This window comes from Poromitra crassiceps (assembly GCF_964638095.1).
Source record: "Poromitra crassiceps genome assembly, chromosome: 3".
In the NCBI taxonomy this organism is placed as follows: domain Eukaryota; kingdom Metazoa; phylum Chordata; class Actinopteri; order Beryciformes; family Melamphaidae; genus Poromitra; species Poromitra crassiceps.
This window is the reverse complement of record NC_139625.1, coordinates 36,548,207-36,568,240: the sequence shown is the minus strand read 5'-3', so window position 1 is coordinate 36,568,240 and position 20,034 is coordinate 36,548,207. Positions and strand designations below refer to the sequence as shown.

The following is a 20,034-nucleotide window of genomic DNA, read 5'->3' as shown; positions in this document are numbered from 1 at the left end:
CAGACCTGAGACAGAGGTCTTGCCTGGGTTACAAGTCAGCGTGCTGCACTGTGTAACGGCTTGGCTTGTGTTTTTAAGAGGTTCAAACATTGCCCTGATTTTCAGTGCACAGCAGGGTTAGAGATTAATGGGGGCATCAATGGGACAAAAAAATCCCGTCTGGAAAACCAGTTAATCTCTCACCCTAGTGCACAGTGTCAGAAGAGCAAGAAAAATAAAATGTTTTGGGGAAGATTCATTAGAGTCGGTGGTCAAGCAAGACAGATATTAAGATTGGAGTGTGTGTTAGCGATTCTCTGGCTCTCAGGCTCAAGCTCCCTCCAAGACCACAACTGGTAACGCTTGCTCTGCTTCTGTTTAGCTCTCTCAAGATCTGACACGCTTGAAAGAACACTATGAGAAAAAGATGAAAGATCTAATGGCAAATACAGTGGGAACGGTAGAGCTACAGCAGCTAAAACAGAAACACGAGCAGAAGGTAAACCGCCTGCCCGCTCACATCGCCTCCCTGCGCTAGACAAAGTAGTCCCAACCCTTCACTCCTCAGCCTAGCTAACTCCACTGTCTCGGTTCCCTCATCCTGCTCTGATGTGAATGACTGGTGGTGCTGGTGGTGGTGGTGGTGGTGGGTTTGTGTACAATTTGTTTGCCTCCCTGTCTGCTGAGCTGACCTGTGTCAGCATTTTGGGTCATAAAGCATAGGGTGTGTCCTGAAGTGACATTTGTTTTAATTCCACGGTAAACTGAGACACCAGCAACTGTAGTGTTGAAATAAATGGACAATACACATTGATTTTTAGATGTTTCGAGTAACATAACTTATAAAACGTCATTGTACAAAAATGTACAACTAACATCTAACATACGGTAATTTAGTTGCAGAAAATATGTGCGACATTTATCCCTCCCAAACGCAAATCAGTCATCATCAATCACGTTCAGCTGATGTCTCAGTTACTGTGTGACTGTCTGGTTCTACTCTGCTCTCCTGTGGTCCCATATTTACATGATCTACCATCTGTTTTCATCTCTCCTCTAACATTGCTCCTATCCTCCATACCTCAATTAGGCAGCTTCTTAGGCAGAGGCTTAGACAAAGCATACTGTACTAACACTTCACCTTCAAATGGTTTCTCTTCAGTTAAAATAATATTTAGTCTAAGAAAAAGCAATATCCTCTTCATGTTATCACTTTTGTAATACCTGGTAATAATGCTGTTTGTTTTACCCAAAGATGCAAAAGCTGGTGAAGGCAGCTAAGGAAGGGACCAAAGATGGGCTTGAGAAGACCAAAGCTGCAGTGAAGAAGGGACGCTCTTTTATCAAGACCAAGTGTCATGGTACGAACTGGGCAACAGACAGTTTGCCTTTCTTTTTTTTTAAACTCTTTATTTTGTCAATTTTCAAAATAGACAAGAACAGACAGGTATACACAAATAAAAACAAAACAATAATACAAGTACAAATGAGGCAGCGAACATGAGGTCTTGTTAGAGAGAGGTATTCCAGGTGCAGATCTTCTTATATTAGTAACTTTGTTATTTCAAGTATGGAAGAGAGAGGAAATAATCTTGTATGGAAGCGAGAGGACAAAGAGAGAGATACAAATAAAAAATAAAAAAATAAAATAAAGAACCCTAGCCAGTCTCAGATTCCTGCAGGTAACAGTCCCATTTTATCCAGAGGTTTTCCCCCTTGTCTTTCTGGAGGCGGAGAGTGAATGTCATCTTTTCCATAAGATGTATATGGTTGACGATTCCTACGAAAAGTCCAGCAGTAGGAGGGCTTCTCTGGAGCCAACACCTGGTGATAGCTTTTTACATGCAACCAATAGTATTTTCAGGAGATAGGTGTCACTTTTACATAAACCATCAGGCATGATTCCGAAGTACAGTGTGAAAAAGGACATCTCAAAATCGAAACCCATTATTTTTTAAATCAAATCTCTCATGTCTTCCCAAAAGGGTTGGATATTTGGGCAGAGCCAAAATATATGAGCATGGCCCGCCTGTGTTGACCCACACTCCTGCCAGCAATGATGCTGAGATCCAGTGAATTTTGATTTTTGTTTTGGTGTTATAAAAAAGCGAATCAGGCTCTTCCAGCCAAAGTCCCTCCAGGTCAGTGAGTTAGTAACAGAACTCAGACAGTTTGCCTTTCATCAACAGTTAGTCCACTCCCTTTGGTTATGTATATTTGCTCCCTATCACAATATAGTGGAATTTTGCGGGAATACAATGAATATAAATTACATTTGATCCTCAGGACCATTCTGGGCATCCAGAGTCTATCAGTCTGATGACTAATACGATTCTAGGATATATGGCTGATATTTCGGGATTTCCGGTGTAGAGCGGACATAAGCGCCAAGACCTACGCTTCCATCATTGTTTACAGTCCGACCATGTCTCATGCAGTTATCTGTTTATAGAGATTAGCAGAAATGTAAAACACCTACCAAAACGCTTCACTCCCTCCCCCCCAATGCCCCCTAAACACAACTGGATCTGCAATGAGATGGGGTCCCCCCATGGACATTATCCCATGGACACTATCCTACAGCCCCCCCTCCCCCATTATATGTCACTTTAAAGGTCTTTTACTTTGTACTTTATAATTGGAGATTTGTTTCTGCTCTGCTGTTGATCTTGTTGCTCTAAGTCAAATTCCTCGTTTTTAATCTAATTACCGTACTCACTATGCCTTTAAAATGAATCTTGAATCTTGAAAACTATCGATCGATCAACTCCAAGCGGTCAATCTGACTGTAAACAGTGACCGCGGCACATGGATGCGGACGTCTTAGCGCGGACATCCGCTCTACACCGGAAACCCCGAAATATCAGCCGTGAGCCGTCTGTCCCAGAGTCCTTTTAGTCGTAGAGACTGAACATTGCAATGTACTCTGGATGCAGGTGTATAGTAGCTATGTGGGATCGAGTGTTGAGGGGAGTGCGTGTTGTGTATACTACAGTATCCTATGTGGGTATGGACGTATATAGGTAGGTGATATTTTTCACTTTGTGTGATCTGTTTATAGGGTATTTTGTTAGCAATGTTAATTTATACAATACTGCTTAAATTCTTCCATCCACACAGCTTGATGGATTGTTTATTTTGTTACTTACTTTGTGAATGTTTGTTACTTAACTTGCTCTCCCTCGTGTATGTTTCAGAGAGGAGGTCAGCCTGCTTTGAAGATGAGGAGTCTGAGCTCTTCATTGAGGTGGACTGCTTCAATGTGGAGCCAGTGCTGGGTCCTGCCCCACAGGGCCTGTCGCAGCAACAGGTGCTTGTTTCCCTCATGCTACTCTTGACTCTGCCAATCTGCTGATCATATCTTAAAACCATGCAAACGGCTGAAGACTGATGGATGTGTATTTTCCTTCAACAGCTGGTTAGAAGATGTATACTGGGCTCTATATTGGAGAGTGAGAAGAACTATCTTGAAGCACTGAAGAGGATATTAGAGGTACGCCAATAGGAGTGCGCTAATTCCCAAATACCCTATGAAGCTTTCTCATTACAACTCACTGTCTGCTTTGTCAGCAATATGAGAAGCCCCTGTCCCAGATCGAGCCGAGGCTACTGAGCGACAGGAAGCTGAAGATGACCTTCTACCGTATCCGTGAGATCCTGCAGTGCCACTTCCTGTTCCAGATCGCCCTCGCCAGCCGTGTAGCCGAGTGGGACAACTTGGAGATGATCGGTGACGTCTTTGTGGCTTCGGTGAGCTGGTGCTGTAGTGTAAGGGGCTGTTCACTTCACATGGTGAGCTGGTGCTGTAGTGTAAGGGGCTGTTCACTTCACACAGTGAGCTGGTGCTGTAGTGTAAGGGGCTGTTCACTTCACATGGTGAGCTGGTGCTGTAGTGTAAGGGGCTGTTCACTTCACACAGTGAGCTGGTGCTGTAGTGTAAGGGGCTGTTCACTTCACATGGTAAGCTGGTGCTGTAGTGTAAGGGGCTGTTCACTTCACATGGTGAGCTGGTGCTGTAGTGTAAGGGGCTGTTCACTTCACACGGTAAGCTGGTGCTGTAGTATAAGGGGCTGTAATTCAATAATTACAGTATATATACTACCGGTACATTATAACAGAATAAGTGTCCAACCTGAATTGTAGATTCGCTGTCATACTTTCCATACAGTTCACTCTCTTGAGTCTTTGGTGGGGCTTAAGCCAGTTTATTGGAATAATTTTGTGGGCTATTAACACAAAAACTCTGATCATATACAATTTGTTTTTCCCCACTCCCCCTGAAAGCATATTACCTAATATTATTTTCTCTGGTTCAAAAGATCTGTCCAAATTAAAAACCTCCTCTATTTCCCTCATTACCTTTTCCCAGAATATTTGTAATATAGGGCAGTCCCAAAAGATGTGAGAAAAGTCCCCTATTAGACCACATCCTCTCCAGCAGAGAGGGGTCGCTTTATTGTCATAGTTGGATATTACTATAGGTGATTTAAATTAATGCATTCTCAGCTTCCAGCTAAATTCTTTACGATTTGGGCTACATAAGCATTTATGCCAAGACACCCAGGACCTCTCCCACTCATCATCTGCAAGTGTGGTATTGGCCTCCAATTCCAACTTACAGGCAATGTACACCAGATGCGTTACGGCTGCGTTGCGGATCCGGCAAAACTGACGGATCGACTCTCGCCCATGTTAATTGATGGGCGATACATGCAGTACAGAAAAATTATGCACCAGTTCTATTTTTGTCGGATCCCGCATACGTCTGACAGATTACATGAGTGTGGGTCTGTTCGCAGCCGCACTGCATCTGTTCCGGAGGCGGTGTACATTAGCCATTAGTCTTTACATGTAATGTATTGTCTGTTGAATCTATGTGAATACTATTCTATGAACATGATATACATTTTCACGAGTGTGTTTGATTCTCAACCATCTCAATCCAGTACTGTTCCAGATTGGTTGGTAACTCCCTTATTTTGTCCCGTTCCTTATGAGTCAACAGATAACGTTGTATTTGAAAGTATCTAAACATGTTGTGTGCAATACCATACTGAGCCTGAAGTTGTGAGAAAGCCCTGAGAGTCGTTCCTTCAAATAACTGATTTACTGTGGTATTCCTATTGCTTTTAATGAGAGGAGGGCGCTGGCAGTTAGGGAAAAAACGCTATATTATGTGAACAGCCCATAAAGCCTGGAGACATTAGTTGTGGTGCTTGAGCCAAAATTATCCTTGGTTTGTCACTCTTTTTAGTAAACTTTTTAGGTATTTGTGATGATGATTGCATCATATCTGTCACAGAGGCTCACTCTCTCTTCCTCTCACGCAAACAGACGGAGAGCTGCACTCTGCTCTCTTATAGGATGTACTCCACCCATCTCTGTCTCCGGTTGCCTAGCAACTCGCACGCAGGGATCTTCAAAACAAAACAGCAGATCTCCCGCTGTCTCGCCCGCCGCTCCACTTCCTGCTGCTTGTTATTGTACGATCGTCAAGGTTGTGACCCCTGGCATGACATCAGAGGAGCCCCCTCTGTCCTCCATGCTCTCACCCCCTTCCACAAACACAAGACTTACAAATTAATAGGACCAGGAAACCCTTTATTCCTTATGGTTCCAAGTTAAAGAGAGAGAGAGAGAGAGAGAGAGAGAGAGTGTGTGTGTGTGTGTGTGTGTGTGTGTGTGTGTGTGTTCCTGCAATTGGTTTATGTGTTCATATGTGCGTGTATGTCAACAGTTCTCCAAGTCCATGGTGCTAGATGCCTACAGTGAATATGTGAACAACTTTAGTACGGCGATGGCGGTGGTGAGGAAGACGTGCGCCTCCAAGCCCAGCTTCCTGGAATTCCTCAAGGTCAGAGAGAAACGCAAAGAAGCAGACTGTTGAAGTGACACTGTTGGAAATAACCATAACGATCGTAAATGCTGTTCTTACATATAAATACGTATAGATTTTATTTTATTGACAGTGGGGAAGCTTCTATTTTTTTGTCTAAGGGTACCAGAACAAACATGCATTTTCTTTTATTCACTTGAGTTCTCGTGCATTTCACTGCTACTAAGAATGTCCTATCTGTCCCATTGTTAAAGCAAGGATGAAACTGAAATCTGCACACATGTATCCATCTTGATAATGCTTGTGTGGCAGCTACTGTAGATATTTGCTGCCCTTTCAGGTACTAGAAGTTACAGCTGCCTGTTGACTGTAAAGACAGTTAATTATGTGAAAGACGACATAGGTAGAATTATAGCTTTACCAAAATGGTAAATACTGTGTAGACTTGCTTTTGGTTAATTGACACCATTCCTACACCATTCTTCATGCCCCTGACTGATCACTGCCTCTCTTTCTGTCGTCCACAGCACCGTCAGGAGAGCAGCAGTGACCGGGTGACTTTGTATGGCCTGATGATGAAACCCATCCAGAGATTCCCACAGTTCATTCTGCTCCTCCAGGTTTTCAGCTCCTTCACAGTACAATTTACAGCATGGACGGTGCATTATGCCCATGGAGGGTGCATTGTGCACATTCACCAGCAGAGGGAGCGCCATACCCATGAATCAAAGCACCGTGCTTTTGGAAACATGATACCTCAAGGGGAAGGATAGGGAGATGCACCAAGGGGAAATAGTTTCCTTGGATCTCTCTTGATCCTGCTCCCATTTGCCCTCACATATTTGCTATTCCTTCCTCTCTCTAACAGAAAACCTCTGACAGAATATGCTAATATATTACACTGCTTCATACAGTCTAAACTAAGTAATTGATGCAAATTCTAATTAGAGCCAGTTCAAAAGTTTGGATACTAGACACTAAACTGTGCTGTGTATCACATAAACAAATAAATGGAGATAGAAAGATAGACAAAATGTATTGGTGTTCATGTTTCATGAGTGTAGAGCAACCTTTTCCCATCTCAACATTACATACATGGTGCTGTTAAAGTACTGGTAAAGTTGATAGTGAATGAATGAATGAATGAATAACTAATGTGTGGCTCATCTGCGTGTCCCCATCAGGACATGCTGAAGAACACTCCGGTGGGCCATGCAGACCGCCTGGCCCTGCAGATGGCCCTGACCGAGCTGGAGACGCTGGCCGAGAAGCTCAACGAGAAGAAGAGGGAAGCCGACCAGCGCTGCGAGATCCGTCACATCGCCAAGGCCATGAACGAACGCTACCTCAACAAGGTCTGCCCGCTCTGACACACGCACTGTGTGCACTGATATACACCTGAATGTGAATAGAGTGACGCCCTAGCCGTGGCTTGGAGAGGATCACATGTCTTGTAGTTTGTCTGTATTCATGAAGATTTATTTCTTTATGCTAAAGACTCATCTGTCAAAGCGAGAAATTGTCTGGACTTGGTGATTCACCTTTCCCACTTCTCAAGAATATTTAAAGGTATACTATGCAACAGGCCTGATGGTGGGCCATTACGGACCATTTTCTACAGTGGCAGTGTGTTTATGTTGAGAGACACCGCGCCCTGTGTGTATTTTCGTGGTGGGACGTTGTTTTGCTGTGTTCTGTGTTTATGTGGTCGAGCGAGGATGTGTTTATGTGGAGAAAGAGAGAGAGCGCCGGTAAACCGTTCAAACGCAGGGATTACACTTTTTTCCTGATAGTTTCACAGCGGTTATGTTATAAAATCACAAATAAACACACACCTACCTCCAAACCATCGAGGTGAGCTCCAAAATGCACTGGTGAGAAACTCCATTTCCTGGTTTTAGCCCATGCTGACTCCGCTGTGCTGATGCGATCCAGTCTCAGAACATCTTAGCGATGCTATTGGCTGGGCTGTTGCGCTGTGAGCGATGTTATTGGCTGGGCGTTATACAGCCCCACGTGGACCTCTACACAATTTATCCGCTCAAATACATCCCGGCACAGCCAAACAAAATGTAAAGACCACCAAAATCAGGCACGGGGCAGCATCTGACCACAAACACACTGCGACAGTATTTAGTGTGTTAGAATTGATGTTTTTGAGGGGAAACTTTTCTATAAGGATAAAAACATTTTTTTTTAAGTTGCATAGTATACCTTTAATTCAAGGTTCAAATTGTTATTTGATTCGTTGAGCACATGTTGTGGCATCTCTCTTAATGTCCCTGTGTGGGTGGCATATCAGGGACTGGAGCTTTGCATTTTCTACCAAGTATCCTCTTGACTGAATTGGATATTTTTAGAGCGTGGCTTAGCAGAACATGTGCACAGAAGACCAGCATTCCCCAATCTATAATTATGTGTCCATTTGTCTATCTACAGCCACCCCCTCTGGCATCTGTATAGAAGAATGTGTTTACAGTAGGCTATATCCTCTAAAGGGCACGGAACAATTTGAAAATAATTTGTCTAAAAATATCAGCAGAATTGTCTTTTAAATCCTTTGAATCACTGTTTTTACCTGCTTTTGACCTCTGACTTGGCATCCCCATCCCTTAGCTCCTGAGTAACGGCAGTCGCTACCTGATCCGCTCAGACGACATGGTGGAGACGGTCTACAACGAGCGCGGCGAGATCATCAAAACCAAGGAGCGACGCCTCTTCCTGCTCAACGATGTGCTCATGTGCTCTACGCCCAATGTCCGGTAAGAGCCACCGCAAACCAGACCTGTGCTTATATCTCTGCCTTAATTTGCACCTTTCCCATCCCTGGGTACAACATACTGTACAATGTCATTTGGCATTTTTAGAAACTGTTTATTGCATGTGGAGGCTTGTTTTGAATAATACACTTTGTAATGTATATATATTCTAAGAGGATATTTGGTGAAACAAGGGTTTTCCACCATGACCAGTATATCTCAAAGTAAACTGAACTGAACTGAAATTCACAAGTAAAGGGAGAGTTGGTAAAACTCAAACTGGGTATGCTGTGCTTGGGGTGATATTTGGCCATGCTGGTTGTCTGAGTTGGACCCTTAGCCCCCGTTCACACAGGACGCCGAAGTAACGCTCAGCCTAAGCTCTACCTACGCTGAACCCACAAGTTTCATTTAGGCGTCCTTGTTAACAGGCGAGGCCGTTCACACCACCCACACGCGTGTCACGCTGAAGCCTCGCCGAAGCCACGCTCACGCCTTGTTCAAGCGATCGTTCAGGATTCACTCCTATTTTCCAAGCGTGACGCGTGAAGCCAGGCATGAAGTCAATGGGAGTTGTGGGCGGGTTCAAGGCACGAGACTAGGCGCTGAGAGGAAAAGAGAAGGCTTCTTGTGTGAACGGTTAGGCGTCCGTTCAGCTTGTGCCTGCTTCAAGCTTCAGTTCTACTTATGTTCGGCGTCCTGTGTGAACAAGGGCTTATGTTCCCACTGTGGCTTGGAATTTAACCGAGAGACAGATGGACAGCACTGAACCGGGAGTAAAAGTTTCCTGCTTGTGCCCTATAATTACAACAAAAGATCACCAAACACTGCCTCTGACAAAGCTTCTTTGACTTGTGCAAAAATCTACTGTTGTAGATGACTGTTATTCCCATGCTTTTACAGTACCTTGCAAACCTGGCAGTCATAGACCTTCTCCTTTGACACTCATCTTCATTCTTCGAATTTCCTACCCACACATTTCCTTGCACCCACATAACTCCTCCTCACACAATACAGAGGAAGAAGTCTATTCTCCACAAAACAGGATACTGACAACATGAACCATACTGTAGTTACTCCATTCTACCTTCAACGCCATGTTGTGTAATTTCCATGTATTCCCGCTCTATCCAGATGCAGTCAGGATGGCAGTGGGAGTGGCAGCGGCAACGCCCCACTGGGCCAGAAGTTCCTTCTAAAGTGGAGCGTCCCCTTGAGCTTGGTGGAGGTGCTGGAGTTTGGATCCAGCGAGGACATGGCCGACAACAGCCGCTACCAAGCACCCCACTCTGGAGAGAAGGTGGTCATCAACGCTAAGCCAAGTACGGACCACAGTATCACATGAAGTCATTTTGACTGCGCACGTGTCTCTCTCTCTCTGTAGAAGCATCAGCGCTGACAAAGCGGGGTGAAAAAGGTCTGGGGTCAAACGTCATAGAGGCCACCTCAGCTCTGGTGCTAATAAGGCCAAGGTCACGGTTTGATCCCATGTCACTTTGGAGACTGTTTAATGAAGTCCATAGTCATGATTTAAGGTAATGGTCTCTCTGCTTGCATATATATCCCACAGGCTACTGGTTATTAAGTGCCCACTTTTAAGTATGGCTCTCTCTGCCAAGACAATTATTATTACTGCAATTATTAGTATTATTACTTGCAGCCCTGGCAAACAAATTATCGCAATTATTTTATTGAGTCAATTTATGTTAAGACCTACATCATTATGATAAAATGTCCCACGCAATAAATTGCTGACCGTTCTTTCTTGCTGGGCATTTACCGTAGTCATTTGAAAAATGGGGTCAGCCCCAGCCTGCAGAGACCATCCATCCATTGAGTGTGTGTTTCTTTTCCTCCATAAGCAAGTTCCTCCAGGCAGCTCTGGCTGCTTGGCCCAGTGAGTTCAGTCTTTCCACTGGGCTCTCCCCTGTCACAGACAGCTGCTCAGTCTTTCCACTGGGCTCTCCCCTGTCACAGACAGCTGCTCAGCCACTTAAAAAGGCCCCGATCAGACAAGCAAGAGCCTTAACTGGACTGTATGATTATGGTCAAAGCCCTGCACTTTTTCATTCTATGATCTAGATTTGTTTTCATCATACATGTGTGTATGTGCGTGTGCGTGCGTGCGTGCGTGTGTGTGTGCATGTACTGTAGGTAATGCTAGTCATCATTCATTGCCTGGCTGGTGGTGTGCTCCGGTGGTGAGTGTTTTGATGCTGTATTATGCTCCGGTGGTGAGTGTTTTGATGCTGTATTATGCTCAGGTGGTGAGTGTTTTGATACTGTATTATGCTCAGGTGGTGAGTGTTTTGATGCTGTATTATGCTCAGGTGGTGAGTGTTTTGATGCTGTATTATGCTCAGGTGGTGAGTGTCTTGATGCTGTATTATGCTCAGGTGGTGAGTGTCTTGATGCTGTATTATGCTCAGGTGGTGAGTGTTTTGATGCTGTATTATGCTCAGGTGGTGAGTGTCTTGATGCTGTATTATGCTCAGGTGGTGAGTGTTTTGATGCTGTATTATGCTCAGGTGGTGAGTGTCTTGATGCTGTATTATGCTCAGGTGGTGAGTGTCTTGATGCTGTATTATGCTCAGGTGGTGAGTGTTTTGATGCTGTATTATGCTCAGGTGGTGAGTGTTTTGATGCTGTATTATGCTCAGGTGGTGAGTGTTTTGATGCTGTATTATGCTCAGGTGGTGAGTGTCTTGGTGCTGTATTATGCTCAGGTGGTGAGTGTCTTGATGCTGTATTATGCTCAGGTGGTGAGTGTTTTGATGCTGTATTATGCTCAGGTGGTGAGTGTTTTGATGCTGTATTATGCTCAGGTGGTGAGTGTTTTGATGCTGTATTATGCTCAGGTGGTGAGTGTTTTGATGCTGTATTATGCTCAGGTGGTGAGTGTTTTGATGCTGTATGAGTGTTTTGATGCTGTATTATGCTCAGGTGGTGAGTGTTTTGATGCTGTATTATGCATGGGTGCTGAAGGTTATATTTTCTCTTCCTCATGATCGTGGGCTGGAGTTAGCACCACTCAATTACCGTACACACGACACTCTGACCCTCCTCCACCACCACCCTTTTTCTTTCGCTCTGTCTCTCTCTTTCTCTTTCTCTCTCTCTCTCTGTCTCTGTGTGTGTGTGTGTCTCTCTCTCTCTCTCTCTCTCTCTCTCTCTCTCTCTCTCTCTCTAATATCTAATATACCATCTGGAATGCAATTGCATAATGTTCCAGGCTTTTGCAACCAGGAGCATTGACATTCATCTCCTACCTAAACCCTAATGTTACTGGCTTTTTATGTGCTATATAGCATACAGCCCACTTTACAGTTCAGTAATGGCCAGGGTGTATTTCATCCCACACGCACTTGGATAAAAGCCTAGTCTGTAAATGAAAGTCAATAGGACACTGCTGCTGTTTTTGTAGTTGTTACTAGTAAGCAGATAACCCGGCCTAGGTCAAGTAGATGGTCCATAATGCGGTCCTCTTACCAGGGGATGGGCGGAAGTAACCTTAACTCTTGCCCTCTTACTCCCCTGTCTTAAACCATTTCACTCTACGTCCACCACTATTCCCTCCTCTCTCTCCTCCAGCTCAGCCACCTCTCTCTGCCATGCCCTCTGAGTCACCCATCCATCCCCTGTTAGGCCATCTGCCCCCCTGTGATACCCCACAGGGCTATGATGGCTAAGCCATCAGCATAGGCCTACTTTAGCCTAGCAGGGCTTAGCGAACAGCTCAGACAGACCTGTGTAACATCTGGTCTGACTGCTGGAACTCCAGCGGCTGCGACTGACATACTGTAGCTACACAGGTTCATAACCCGATATGACAGAAGCCTACACACACTCTCCTTTAAGTCCTGAGGAAGGCCATATGGCCTCACTGTATTGTCCTATTCTCTCTATTGGTCGCTAATTGAATTAGAAGATGAAGTTGATTTTGACATTTGAAGTTGATTTGGCAATGGGCTTCTTGTGGGCATTTTGGCCAAGTGTCATAGCTGTGGACGGATTTTACTCGATGAAATTGTAAATTCACTTGACTGAGCTGAATCAGTGTATGACAACCAGTAACTCTGGTTGGGTTATTCACTTACCAATCCATACTCTGTGTGTGTGTGTGGGGGGGAGGAGTGTGAGAGACTTTGACACACTGAATTTGTGTGTATCTTCTGTTATATTCTCCAAAAGTCTGCTTTTGTAGTGTTTGTTGATATTGTTAATGAGCTGTAATTAGGGGAATTACAGAGGTTAGATCACTGTTATTGTGCAAAACAGAAATGAATTCACAGAGAGAAGCAGATGTTTGATTAGTGCTTTGAAAAACATGGTAACCAACATCAACCAAAGTTAGCAACAGTCTCTGAGTTTTCAGTATAAAAGTGTATCAATTCTTTTTGAACATTTCCAGCACATTTTAACCATAACGTGATCATTTTTCACTATAATTGTGATATGACATTTTCATACAATTTCATCTCTAGTGTGCATCGTCCAGGAACCTTTAGCAAGTGGGAACAATAGCTTCTGCAGTCCACTGTGTTCAGCCAAAAGCAGCTCGGCGACCAGCCTGCTAGGAGCCAATGAAAAGACTGTCCAGCACATGATGTCACCTCCCGCGTCTCTCTGCTTACATCATGTCTTTTCCACACCGCATAGTAATCAGAGACCACCATGAAGATGGCTTATTTCAACCTACAAAAGGCTCAATCTGTTCTTACAGCCAGTATGCCATTTGTAAACATATTGTGCTTTTTTTGTCAGGAGGTGTATAATTGCTGCCGTGACTGACTTGCTTCTGGTCTTGAAGATGCACCAGGTTATTGTGAGCCTGGTTTGTTGGAAATGTGTTGGCATTTGGCACTCACACAAAGAGCCATTGAGGAAGGGGGACGTGGGTTGAAATGGGTTCCACAGTCCAGTCCCCTCTCATTCCCAGCCAGGGAGAATGGTCAATTCAGGGATGGTAGGAATAGGCTAAATGCCAATGTAAGTCTGTAAAGCACATCAAAATCTACCCTGTGCCCTGGGAATGTTTTGCTTTTGTAGTAGGAATGGTTTCTTGGCCACCATTGGATTTGTTTGATTTGAGGGATGATCATTCCTGTCTTCAAGTAGGTAAAGTGGAAGTTTATCTTGTGAGTCACTTGTGATATAGCAGTATTAGTCATGCTAGCACAGAATCAGATCCCCAGTGGGCGCGGCATATAACACAGGGCTTGGTATAAATAAACAGACAGCCAAATAACTCATTCAGATTCAAGCTATGAGCCAGTTTGATTTACACTTGAACCAGAGAGGTTGTGTTTGAAACAAAACGAAAAGCCTCATAGTTTAGAATAATAATCTGTTATGTTGACTCCACTCCAGTGCCCTACTTACCCAGTCTGTGTGACATGAAGTTCAATTCCTTTTCTGAGAATGAGAATGTGACATAGTGAGTCCTATCATAACTAGACTAGACTAGACTAGACTAGACTTGACTCTCATAGCTCTGATGATACTGGTATGTTCCAGGCATGACACACCATAGAGGAAGTGTGTTTGTGTCCTGACCTGCTGTGTCTCAGCGCTCACTGAGTCACATGAGCCATGAACATTTCATACAGCCCCATTAGACAAGTATTTATTGAGAAAACAAGTATTTTGCATTGAAGAAGAAATATTACTTTATTGAACTGAAACTGAAACTAATATGAGAACATTTACACATTTGCGCTTATCTGTAGTGGCGTGATGCACATATTGCATAACATATCGTGGGCACGGGCGGTATTACAAGGAAAGCTTATGGTACGATAATTGTGGTTGCTTTGATTTTTTTTAAACCTTTATTTAGACAGGGGGAAGTCTCACTGAGAGAAATGCTCTCATTTTCAGGAGTGCCATGTTCAGATTCGTACGCACATTCATACCTGGAAGCTGACCAGTACAACCACAGTCTGATGATCTGCTTGATATCACTGTATATTGTGCAATGTGTCTGTCTCTTGGACTTGTTTGTTTCTGTTTTGTATTGTTTCCATCGAGAACCACTCTGGAAATAAGTGTTTTAAGTCATGCTTTAAGTGCTATCCTCTGGGATTTTATTGTGTCATGACTCATGATACTCCTTTTGAGTATTTGTGCTTCTGAATTTCCTTTAAAAAAAAAACTTAAAATCGTATATTATTATTACTATATTATTACGACATTGCTACATCCCTAACCTACAGTATACACACAACTGTACGCCTGTTGTGTTCTGTGTGTGTATTTGTATGTTGCTGCTTATGCATTCTTATGTGTGTAAGGATGACAAAGTATTTTCTCAGTCTGTAAGCAGCCTCCTGTATTCAAAGACATTTTAAAATCATTCCTTTTGTGCAAAGGGGACCACCAATGAATGCGGAGTAGCTGGGCGAGGTGCAAAGCAAGGGCTAAAGTTTCCCTGTCCGTCCAGCGGAAGCCTGGGCTGTGTTGCCATGGAGCCAGAGCACCAGGGCAGGCTCAATGACCATTGTAGAAGAAGAAGAAGAAGAAGAGAGGGAGGAGAAGGAGGTGGAGGAGAGAAAGTAGACTGGCAGAAGCACAGGCAGCTCAAAGCAAACTGCTGCCAGAAAGGAAAATACCATTCACTTAACTCTTTCCTGCCCAGCAAGCCGTCTAACTGTTGTGGAGGATACTGTGCATTCGATACAATCACTTGCACTGAAATGTAGAGCTGCAATGATTAATCGATTCATTGTCAACTATTATATTAATCGCCAACTATTTTGATAATCGGTTTGAGTAATTTTGTAAGGGTGGGGGGATTAACATTCTCTTATTCCAGCTTCTTAAATGTGAATATTTTCTGGTTTGTTTACTTCTCTACGACAGTAAACTGAATATCTTTGAGTTGTGGACAGAACAAGACATTTGAGGATGTCATCTTGGGTTTTGGGTTTGAAAATGTTTGTTTGTACAAGAGCTTTACTTCTGCACATTAGACGGTCTGTAACAAGGTGTAACATGTTGGCAGCTTTGGCCAGAGGGATTCTCCTTATGTGCTGTTCTGTGTGTGTGTGTGTGTGTGTGTGTGTGTGTGTGTGTGTGTGTGTGTGTGTGTGCGTGTGCGTGCGTGCGTGCGTGCGTGCGTGCGTGTGTGTGTGTGTGTGTGTGTGTGTGTGGGTGTGTCTGTGCGTGCGTGCGTGCGTGCGTGTGTCTGTGTACAGTATGTGTGTGTGAGTGAGAGACTGTTGGCCTGGCAGAGCCTGCAGGATACCTCTGATGTGTCCGGCTCTGTGGTGTGTTCTGTGTGGCAGTGCTTTGTTTACGCACATAGCAGCTTGTTGTTTCTTATTTCATACAGAATCACATCACATACAACTGTTATGTTTGTTATGCAGGGCACAAGCACAAAATACAGCCATACACATAGAAACATACACAGTTTAGATATACAGCCATACACATAGAAACATACACAGTTTAGATATACAGCCATACACATAGAAACATACACAGTTTAGATTACAGCCATACACATAGAAACATACACAGTTTAGATATACAGCCATACACATAGAAACATACACAGTTTAGATTACAGCCATACACATAGAAACATACACAGTTTAGATATACAGCCATACACATAGAAACATACACAGTTTAGATTACAGCCATACACATAGAAACATACACAGTTTAGATATACAGCCATACACATAGAAACATACACAGTTTAGATATACAGCCATACACATAGAAACATACACAGTTTAGATTACAGCCATACACATAGAAACATACACAGTTTAGATATACAGCCATACACATAGAAACATACACAGTTTAGATATACAGCCATACACATAGAAACATACACAGTTTAGATATACAGCCATACACATAGAAACATACACAGTTTAGATATACAGCCATACACATAGAAACATACACAGTTTAGATATACAGCCATACACATAGAAACATACACAGTTTAGATATACAGCCATACACATAGAAACATACACAGTTTAGATATACAGCCATACACATAGAAACATACACAGTTTAGATTACAGCCATACACATAGAAACATACACAGTTTAGATATACAGCCATACACATAGAAACATACACAGTTTAGATATACAGCCATACACATAGAAACATACACAGTTTAGATTACAGCCATACACATAGAAACATACACAGTTTAGATTACAGCCATACACATAGAAACATACACAGTTTAGATATACAGCCATACACATAGAAACATACACAGTTTAGATTACAGCCATACACATAGAAACATACACAGTTTAGATTACAGCCATACACATAGAAACATACACAGTTTAGATTACAGCCATACACATAGAAACATACACAGTTTAGATATACAGCCATACACATAGAAACATACACAGTTTAGATATACAGCCATACACATAGAAACATACACAGTTTAGATTACAGCCATACACATAGAAACATACACAGTTTAGATATACAGCCATACACATAGAAACATACACAGTTTAGATATACAGCCATACACATAGAAACATACACAGTTTCGATATGCAAGTGTGAGCAGAAAGGAAGATACAGTATATGCTCACCAACAACACTGTATTTGAGTGGCTTGTCAAAGCTAGTGTTAGTTAATGATATTCTTGGGAGTGAGTCTGTACTCCGGTCCACGGGTGAAATCCACTGCCAGGTTTGCAGAACTGTCACAGCTCCCCATGGGAAACTGACTGATTGTCCTTTTATTGATTGTCCTGACTGTCTGATTTGAACTCAAACTCTCATCACGCTGACCTCACTCTTCAGTGCGGTTCTGTTTATCACACACTTTATGTCAGGGTCACAGTTCACATTTATTACCACCTGTAAGTTCAGTATAGCTTCCTTCTTTTTGCTGCATATCAGCATAGACATTTTCTACATTTTAGAGCTATGAATCACTACTATATATGGTAATAGTAGTTGCCAATTAAAGCCTTGAAACACACACACACACAGACACACACATATATATATACACACACATCACATATCTATATATATATATACCGTGTGTGTGTGTGTGTGTGTGTGTGTGTGTGTGTGTGTGTGTGTGTGTGTGTGTGTGTGTGTGTGTGTGTGTGTGTGTGTGTGTGTGTGTGTGTATGTATGTATATATATATAAGCACAAAAGTAATTTATAACATTTGTTCTCCAGCGATGTTGGCTGAAGGAAATCAATGTGTATATATATATATATATATATATATATATATAAATCAATGTATATATATATATATATATATATATATATATATATATATATATATATATATATATATATATATATATACATTGATTTCCTTCAGCCAACATCGCTGGAGAACAAATGTTAATGACTTTTGTGCTTGTGTATTTCTGCGTAGGCAAACTGTACATGGGCCCAGGCCAACTGTACCAGGACCTGCAGAACCTGATCCATGACCTCAGCCTGGTCAACCAGATCTCCAGCATGATCAGCAGCCTCAAAGGCAACTACCAGGTATGACTGCACTCAACACAAGGACTCACATAAACTACAACTACCAGGTATGACTGCACTCAACACAAGGACTCACATAAACTACAACTACCAGGTATGACTGCACTCAACACAGAAGGACTCACATAAACTACAACTACCAGGTATGACTGCACTCAACACAAGGACTCACATAAACTACAACTACCAGGTATGACTGCACTCAACACAGAAGGACTCACATAAACTACAACTACCAGGTATGACTGCACTCAACACAAGAGGCTCGTTTGAGTTGACTGGAAAGCAGACAAGAGCAGCCGAGCGCAGTCTGGCGAGGCGTCAGCAAGTCGAACACCCCCGACTGCACACACTCACTGCTGCTTTTCTTCTTCTACAGTTTTGTTTTACAGTTTGTAAACAAATTAAAACATGCATTAGCGCCACCCACACTCACTGCTCAAATGACCCAGCCCTTCAGATGACTTATTTTTATTTTAATGTAGGCATTACAAGTGGCATTTATGTAAAATATGGAGTGGCAGCTTGGAATATATATAAAATTAAAGTTTCTACACTTCACTGTGGGTTTGTGATGCACCTGTGTTGAACCAATGGGTGCTCAGCTTGACGCATTTCTCGTCATCCTCTGAGCTGTGCAGTTTGGTGGGGAGCAACTGCGGCGCCTCACTCCAAATCTGCGCCCGCCTCGCTCTCACGAGAGTCCCATGGCTCACGCAGGCGGAGCAAGTCGGACAATTTTTCTAACCATCATGCAACGGGGCAAGCAACGAATCTGCGCAGAACTTGCTCATCTCAAACGAGCCTAAGGACTCACATAAACTACGACTACCAGGTATGACTGCACTCAACACAAGGACTCACATAAACTACAACTACCAGGTATGACTGCATTCAACACAAGGACTCACATAAACTACAACTACCAGGTATGACTGCACTCAACACAAGGACTCAAATAAACTAATTAAATTCATGCCAGTTGAATTCTTTATAGTATCTTGAGGGAAATTTGGTTTCAAAATGGGTATTAAAATACGGCTAATCCCCACATCATAACCCATACAGAAAGACATCAGTTGATAATGATAGAGAGGGCAAGAAGACGGGATCAAGGCAAATACAGTACAAAATACACAAGCAATATCGTTTTCATTTTTCTGTATTTTCAGTATTTGTCTGGGAATGCGGTATTTTGGAATAGCTAAAATACATTCTTGCAAGCCAAACAGAAATGGACGTTGGCAAACTTTCCTCCACGGTTCCCCAGGACTTTTAAAATCACATTCACCAAGTTTCACCTCAGGTTTCTATGAATGCTCGGCAGTCTTGTAGGCATATAGCAGTGGAATGTGCCAGCGTGGACTATTTGTCTTAGGAAGTCCCTCAACTCTTCATTTGGGCTATATCTGCCTCTGGCCACACACACACACACACACACACACACACACACACACACACACACACACACACTGACACACACACACACACATACAGGCACACACACACACATACACACAGGCACACACACACACACACACACACACACACACACACACACACACACACACACCCGTCTGTGCGCCTGGGATGGATGTGTATTATCCAGAGCGCAGCATGAGTGTGTGAGGCTATGTTTGTGCTGCACTGGTAGGCCTGTCAGAAGCAGAGAGGCTAACAGAGAGACATATTGTGTCTCATAGACTGGACTGGAGCCAGGCAGGGAGACAACGTGGGGGGGGGGGGGGGGGGGGGGGGTAGGAGTGTGAACATTTCCTCCCCAAACGCTGAGTTTCAGTGCCCGGTTGCATAAACTACCTTAAGTTTCAAACTTAAGTTTGTCCCTCAGGCAATATATTTCCCTAAGCTGAGGGATTCAGCTAAAAAAAAAAAAGAATATGGCAAGCGTAAGCAAATTATACAAAGTAAATTT

General features: G+C 43.1%; 1 protein-coding gene across 1 annotated transcript in view; it reads left to right on the top strand.

The window, feature by feature from the left end:
- arhgef10 (Rho guanine nucleotide exchange factor (GEF) 10) overlaps window positions 1-20,034 on the top strand; it is a 119,363-nt gene that overhangs the window by 51,988 nt on the left and 47,341 nt on the right. Inside the window, exons 9-19 of the mRNA XM_083633843.1 lie at window positions 362-478; window positions 1,235-1,340; window positions 3,177-3,289; window positions 3,395-3,472; window positions 3,550-3,729; window positions 5,717-5,833; window positions 6,343-6,435; window positions 7,000-7,170; window positions 8,432-8,577; window positions 9,709-9,896; window positions 17,986-18,101. Coding sequence (XP_083489969.1) covers window positions 362-478; window positions 1,235-1,340; window positions 3,177-3,289; window positions 3,395-3,472; window positions 3,550-3,729; window positions 5,717-5,833; window positions 6,343-6,435; window positions 7,000-7,170; window positions 8,432-8,577; window positions 9,709-9,896; window positions 17,986-18,101 — 1,425 coding nt within the window. The remainder of the gene's footprint in view (window positions 1-361; window positions 479-1,234; window positions 1,341-3,176; window positions 3,290-3,394; window positions 3,473-3,549; window positions 3,730-5,716; window positions 5,834-6,342; window positions 6,436-6,999; window positions 7,171-8,431; window positions 8,578-9,708; window positions 9,897-17,985; window positions 18,102-20,034) is intronic.